We start from the raw sequence: 7,646 nt of genomic DNA on the forward strand, positions 1-7,646 counted from the left end.
ATCTTATCCTACCTAAACATTGGCCAGTATATAAGGAAAAGTCTAAAGGTAATTTGTTATTTAATTCTGAAAGAGTTTCCTCTGAAAACAAAGTAAATAATTTGTGTAAGAAATATAGCTCTAGGATTGATGCATTTATTGCTGATTATACAGTTACAAAGACAGAAAAGAAGCAGATTCTGTTCTGTAATACGCAGCCTACAATGTGCACCTATCTTCTCGGTTACATCTTGGGTTTTTTCCAATAGCACCATTAGTCCCGAAGGGATTTTAAATGGTTTACAAACTGACATACAACTATGTATCGGGGTCATTTCACCCGCCGTGGAAAACTGCCCAATATTTGTATGCAGCAAATATTATTCAACAGTTAAGGACAAGTAGTGTGGTAGAAGAATATCATATCCAAACAAAACAATCAGAGGAATTAAAGTAAGCAAAAGAATACCCAAGATGAAATAGGTTTCACTTTCTTGAGACATGGGTTTCCCCCCAAGATAGACCTGAAGAAGAGCTCTGTGTAATCTCAAAAGCTTGTCTCTCCCCCCCAATTGAGGTTGGCCCAATAAAAAATTATCAGAATAGTAATAAACATCTTTTTATATACAATGTTGAGCTTTTAGAGAATGTGTTTGAATGATTAGCTTCACTTGTTTATTGCTCATATTTAGAAGAAATTCCTGTTGACTCTAGGTAACATTTTCAAAAGCACCTACATGACTTAGGAGCATAAGGTCCATTTTCAAAAATGACTTAAGCACTTAAAAGCCCAAGACTCATTGAAAGGTTCCAAAGTTACTCAGGTGCTTAATTTTTTTTTTTTTTTAACTCGGTATTATTAGCCTTTGGGATCAAGATTTAAAACTTTATCTGTTTACATAGAAAAGTCATGTACAAGTTAAGATCTTTGTTATCATTTTAGAGGGAGTTCAGTCTTGTTTGTCATGCAGTAGTTGTGTGTGTGCGCACACACACGCATGTATGTAAATCTCAGGTTAGTCAGACAAACTTAAACCCATCAAAAATGTATACTGGAAGAAATACCTCTGGTATATGCTCTATCGTGCAGCACGCCAAATTATTTCAGTCCAAATTTTTTTTTAAATCCAATTTCCCATAAGAAACAAAACCCAAAACTCTTTTATTCCATTATAAAATGACTGACAGAATAAAAATGTGCACAAAGGAAAACTTTAACTAATCAACCCAGTAAATAGAGGTTCTCTGTTCAGGAGTTATTATCCAAATGTAAGCAGTCTTTAGTGATCATATAGTGTAGGTAGCAAAATAGGTATTAACTGGAAAGAGAAGCTATTCATATGCAAAATGGATGAATCTTACCATATACTTATTTCTACTAAGGCTGAGTCCTTCCTTTTTACATTATATTCTTTAAGAATTAATGAATCTCTGACTTCACCTACCAGCAATGAAATCCACATACAGATTTACAAAAGGTATTCCTTGAAGTCACCACTGAGGATTTGGGGGAGAAATGCACCTTGGAAAGTATAAGAAACTTTTTAGATTTAAGTGTGCTAATAAGCCTTAATATTTGCAGTTTAGGTAGTTAATTAGCTAATTAAAGGCACTCTGGGTTAATGAAGAGCCATAAATAGGTGCATAACTTTCTCCTTGCACCTCATTTATCTTTAAATTTAAGATTTTTTTCCCATGGGTTTCACCCAGCTTGATGCTGATCAAATGTGGCATTGGTATAGGCATATTTCTAAATAAAAGAGTGCTCTGAACAGAATGACCAGCACCTGAATGCAGAAATTGAATTCAGTATTTCCTCAGTTTTTTTAAAGCAACCAATTAAACCCTTCTCCATCAGCACCTTCCTTTCCTTCCTCTCAGCCCCTGAAATCTAGTATCTGGGATGGCTTTCTATAGTGTTAACTGTTGACAAACAGAGACAAAAATAAATTGCATTTACTCATAAAAGAAAAACTACAAGTAAAATTAATGTAGGAGGAAAAGATGAAGGAGAATTAAGATTTCTATAGCCATCCTTTAAAGCCACATCATAGCCTCTCTTTTTGGTGGGGGATGGAGGGAAGGGAAGTTTATTCACTGCAAATGTTTTACAGATTTTTGTATGGCATGAATGCTGCCAAAGTCAATACCACATTAGGTCCTTCCCCGCTCCCATGCATCTATTGTTCAGATTAGGCTTGCACCACTATGTAGGTTGCAGTTGGTGCACATATAGTTATCTGAGTAGGAAAGCTGTGTCTGAAATAACCCCAAGTTCCAAATGAGTAAATAATATTCTCTTGGTTAACAGTTTATGAGTTTGGTTAATTAGCCAATGCAACACCAGGCAATATTGCTGAGTTTATCAACCACCTTTTAATAGCAGTCCATAGCACCAGCTTTAGAGCAGAGACTTGCACCCTTAATGGGACTGAATGGCTCAGAAAGAGGTGTGTTTACCACCATGCAGAAAGTTATTGTAATGTTTACCAGACAAGTACTGTGACTAATCATTCCCTGTGCAGACACTACTGAGACTCTCTGAGCCTGGGCAAGCTAGACTCACTCATGGCTAACTTGGTTTTATTATTGTTGTTTAATAAAAGGATCTGTAAGGATCTGGGGGGAGGGATAGCTCAGTGGTTTGTGCGTTGGCCTGCTAAACCCAGGGTTGTGAGTTCAATTCTTGAGAGGGCCACTTAGGGATCTGGGGCAAAATCAGTATTTGGTCCTGCTAGTGAAGGCAGGAGGCTGGACTCAATGATCTTTTGGGGTCCCTTCCAGTTCTAGAAGATAGGATATCTCCATTTGTTATTTAATGGATCCTCTGGTGATTTTCTCTCCACTTACTTGTGTTCACATACATTCAGTTTTGGAGCTTTGACAGCAATAAGTGATCATCATCATGAACTTCATGTAATTCACTTGAGGACAGGGAGTGAGATGCAAGCCACTGAAGTGAAGTGGAATTTGGGTTTGCTTTTGATGCTTGATTCTCTTTTTAGCTACTCATTAAACTACAACTATTTAAAAACAACATTAAATTTACTGAATGGTTACTTATGGTTGCTTCAGTATTGCCAAGCCCAAGTATTTAAAAAAATAAAAATCATATGTCATGCCCCCAAAATCATGTTTGGCTTAAAAGTCATGAGTTGTTGGGTTTTTTTTTTTTTTTAAGTAAATGTTGGATTCTTTTTATTTGCTTTCTGGTTTTTCCAAGCTTCCCCCCCCCCCCAAAACACTTGTTTTTTTAAACAAAAGCTGAGATTCTAAAATAATCCCAAGACTCCAGGAGCTGGAGCTTTTAGAAACGCATTAAATGTCGCAAGACTGATGACTAAAATTACAAGAGTAGACAACGCTGGGATTTCAGTATCAGATTCTATATTTTGAGCAACAGAAATTGGGGCCACATTGTGCTAGGTACTTTACAAACATGAGAGACAGTCCCTGCCCAAAACAGCTTACATCCTATATACACAAGACAGACAAAGGATGGGAGGGGGAAAAGAGGCATGAAGAGGTGAAGTGATATTGAGGAAAATCACACAGCAAGTCAGAGCTTGAGTATATAACCCAGGCCTCTTGATTCCCAGGCCAGGACCTTCTTTGCTAGATCAAGTAGAGCCTTAGCATATTAAGTGTTAATAATCCCTTTATTAAGAACAGTTTACACTTATGGAACTGTGGATCCTTGACAGTAAAACAGCAGTACCAAGTTGTATCTTGGTAAGCAATATCAATATTATGTATTTACATCATTCTCTTGTAATTGTAATGCTAACCTTAATGGAAACTTGTACTGATCATATGCAAAAATGATTCTTTGAATTACTTTTTTTTTAAATTTCAAATTTGCTTGGAACCTAGTACATGAAAATTCTCAGCATCTAACATTCACCCATTTTTGAGTTACGTGCTTGTCACAAAATATTTCTGAAAAATAAAAATAAAAATCCAGCCTTGATTACTCTAAATGGAGTTTGCTCAAAAACAATTCACCTATGGGTGATGACCAAGCATAGAAATTGTCAATTGTAAAGAACTTTTCAGAAAGTTATGATCTTGTGAAACAAGGGAATTTTTAGTATTTACTTGACTAGAGCTTTTGCAATATCACACTGAGTCAGCTAGATAATGATAATAGAACTGTGTTTGTGAGGAAAACAGTCTCTGTATTGCTTTTGACCTCCCTACCTGCAGCAGGCTGCAAAACTTCAGTGAGAGCATTTGTCACAGGGTAGCATGTGTCTCCTTTCCCAGTATCACTGTTGACAACAGCTTTATAAAAGTCCTCAAAGCAGCTTATTTATTTCAGTTAATAAATTAGACTTTAACCTCCATGGTCTTGCCTCAGGCAATTAACTAACAATCCAGACTTCAATTACTGCTATCACAAGAGTTCTTATGCATTGTTATTGCCTAAAGGAGTCTGTGCCCAGCCAAACTAGAGAAATGCATCATTTAAATATTTTACATTATCTCATATCTATGCAGTTGTTTCCTCCCTCAACTTTAATAATATGAAGTTTCTTTTGTTAAAGGAACCATATAACCTTTCTCCTGCTTGTGCAAACGAAGAAATCATAATCCTGTTGCCATGGAATGAAATTAGCTTTGGGATTATGGGTGGGGAAAGGTTTGCATTAATAGAAATCTGCTGTTTAAACTTGTTTTAATAGAGACCCTGAAACTAAGTCATACAAATAGTTTCTCCCATTTAATTAATTATCAGAAGTTAACTGGCCCTCAAAAAACAAGTGTACAAGGGGTAAAATCTTGCTTATCCTACTCAGGGAAACAACTACAGAGATATAAGACAATGTAAAATATTTAAATGATGCATTTCTCTAGTTTGGCTGGGCACAGGCTCCTTTAGGCAATAACAATGCATAAGAACTCTTGTTATAGCAGTAATACATTGGCCCCGATCCTTCTTGTATACTTTGTTTTGTCTGTCATAAATCTACGTATCTAATCTGTGTTTATACTTCCACTCATCAGCATAGGATCTAGACTCTGGCTACAAAACACTAAGTTTAACAATGAATTGAGCCTGAAAGAAGGACACTGTTTTAGCCAATACATTCCTTTGCTCAGGGAAAGGTTTCTTTGACTTACTGTCACTTCAGTATTGTGGGAAAACATATCTAAAGAAATGGGGCTTGAAATGTGCACTGAATGTGGCCAACCTGGTTCATCCTGATCACCTGTAGCAGTGTTCTAGAATGTAGGGCCCGCAAAGCTCTGCCCCCTGAGTAGATTGGCCCTGTACAGCGCTTCTCCTACCTCCCTTGTTTAAAAAGTAGTGTACAAATCAATGGGCTTTTGCAGGGTTATGTCAATGTCTTAAATGTTGCAGTGTTGTTAAATCATGGAGTAACTGAAAAATAGTAATTAACGGAAAGTAAACTCAGAAAAAAGAACAGGAGTACTTGTGGCACCTTAGAGACTAACAAATTTATTAGAGCATAAGCTTTCGTGGGCTACAACCCACTTCTTCGGAAAATAATTGCTGACTGTCAGAAGTTAAGACTGTGGCCTGTTACGCAGTGGAGACCAGAAATGTCTATTAAAAACATATAGGATGGCAGGTTAAGACAGCAAGTTCAGTACTTAGGGTATGAATTTGGAAGTCAGTTTTGACTTCAGCCAGTACTGAAATGCTGCAGTTTATCGTTGGGTAATAAGTGAAAAACACTAGCCAACTGACACTGCAGAGGGAATTTGGGTAGGTAGAATCTTTATGTGGCCAGGATAAAAGGTCTGTTTTGCTATATAAAGTCTTATGAAGCACTGAGGGAATTGCGGCCACTCAGATCACATTTTTAGCTGAACATTCTGACACCTCTCTTTTTGGCAAGTAATTCATTATTAGTGCACTGGAGTGGGGGGAGGAGGAGGAAGGACAGGATACATATTCATTTGAAAAAATAAGATACTTGTTGCTATTAATGTTCCTATTGTTTCTCACTACATTAATGCTTTACTTCATAGTTAACTGTATTTGTGGGGGGAAAAAACATAATGTGTTCAATCTTAGAGTATACATTTAAATAATAAAAAAAGATAAATTTAAATGTAAAGACTGCATCTGCCTAATTTACTCCCCACTTTTGAACTGAAAAATTGGTTTGGTAGTCTGATAACCTGTTTATACTTCCATGTTTTAACAAGTTTTTTTTTTTAATTCCCATGTTTACAGGATGTGATTGGTGGAACTCTGATTTCAGCTGCGTTAATTGCACTCACATATCCTGCATGGGATATCATAGACCACTTGATGTTAACTAGTCCATTCTGCCCTATACTTTCCATAGTCGTGCCCCTTCTCCTATGTTACAACTATCCCAAACTAGAGGATTACAGCCCTACTCGAGCAGACACAACAACTGTCCTTGGAGCAGGAGCTGGAGCAACCATAGGATTCTGGTTAAATAACCTATATGCAGCACCAAACTATCCCAACGAAAGTCTTCACCTCAACCTTCCTCTAATCAGTGAGATGATGATGGTGGTGCTGGCAAAGTTCTTAGTAGGGGTTTTTATTCTTTTGGTCACACGTTATTTCATCAAAGGCATGGCCCTCCGTGTGTTGTGTTCTAGGTACCAGGTTTCTGTCAACAATCTAGAAGCCAGACGACGACTGGAAATAGAAGTGCCCTACAAATTTATAACATATTCTTCTGTTGGCTTCAGTGCTACTGTGCTTGTGCCATTAGTGCATGACTTATTAGGATTAATATGAGTGCGATGCATTGTTGGAAATAGTTTATGGCAAAACCATGTTAGAGATGCAAAAAATTTACACAAAGGAAAAGACTTGACCAAAAAGTGTGTTGTGCCTTTCTGCACTGGCCTAAAATACCTCCTATTGAATATCCCAGGGAATCACTGAATGTAAATAATTTAAGATTAGAAATTACTGGCTAGTCTGTACCCACAGCTACAGATCTGTGATCCAGGTGGTTAGTATGATGAGTACAAAACCAAGAACTCCTGTTTGTATGGCTTTTGTTTACTTTCCAAAAAGTTAGCATGTGCTACAGTGTCAGTGTTGTGTCACTCAGGGTTCAGCCTCAGTACTTCACTCCTCCGTTTTGGAAACATCACAAAGGTGATGCTCACACGGTTGGAGATATGGTAGGTTTCCCTCACTGCATCCTGCAATCCCTGATGGCCTCCCACACTTCAAGTAAGGGATTCTGTTTTATGAATGCCATGTAGGGTGTAGCAGATGCAAGAGAGCAATTCTGCTGCAGGGCCAGAACGAGCTCCACAGTGGTCAGGAATTGGGGTTAGTGTAAATACTACTACTAAGAATAAAAAAGTGTGCATGTGTGGGCAGCAGGGTTGAGGAGGCCTCATGTGGGGAAGAAGCTGCCAACCTAGTATTAAAGCTCCACTCTCCAGCCTATCAATGCTCAATATTGTGGTCTCCCGGGTAATTAGGCAGCCAAAGGAAGAAGTTGCTGAGGGGGGCAAATCCACAGGGAAGGTAGCAGGAAATTAGAAGTGATCAGAAAGAGGTAAGCCTGGCTAAGTGGGTGGTTAGCCAAAAACAAAATGAGAATGGCTTGAAATGGCATAGGGCCTGATGCTGCCATGAAGCTGTGCTTTAAAACTGGCATGGATTCAGTGGAAGTGTCCTGCTGACTAAGATG

General features: G+C 38.0%; 1 protein-coding gene across 1 annotated transcript in view; it reads left to right on the forward strand.

Annotated features, from left to right (window-relative positions):
- The window catches only part of SGPP2 (sphingosine-1-phosphate phosphatase 2), a 71,282-nt gene extending 64,552 nt beyond the window's left edge, over positions 1-6,730 (forward strand). Inside the window, exon 5 of the mRNA XM_065411356.1 lies at positions 6,188-6,730. Coding sequence (XP_065267428.1) covers positions 6,188-6,730 — 543 coding nt within the window. The remainder of the gene's footprint in view (positions 1-6,187) is intronic.
- The last annotated feature ends 916 nt before the right edge of the window (positions 6,731-7,646 follow it).

This window comes from Emys orbicularis, chromosome 9 (genome assembly GCF_028017835.1).
Source record: "Emys orbicularis isolate rEmyOrb1 chromosome 9, rEmyOrb1.hap1, whole genome shotgun sequence".
NCBI classification, from domain to species: Eukaryota; Metazoa; Chordata; order Testudines; family Emydidae; genus Emys; species Emys orbicularis.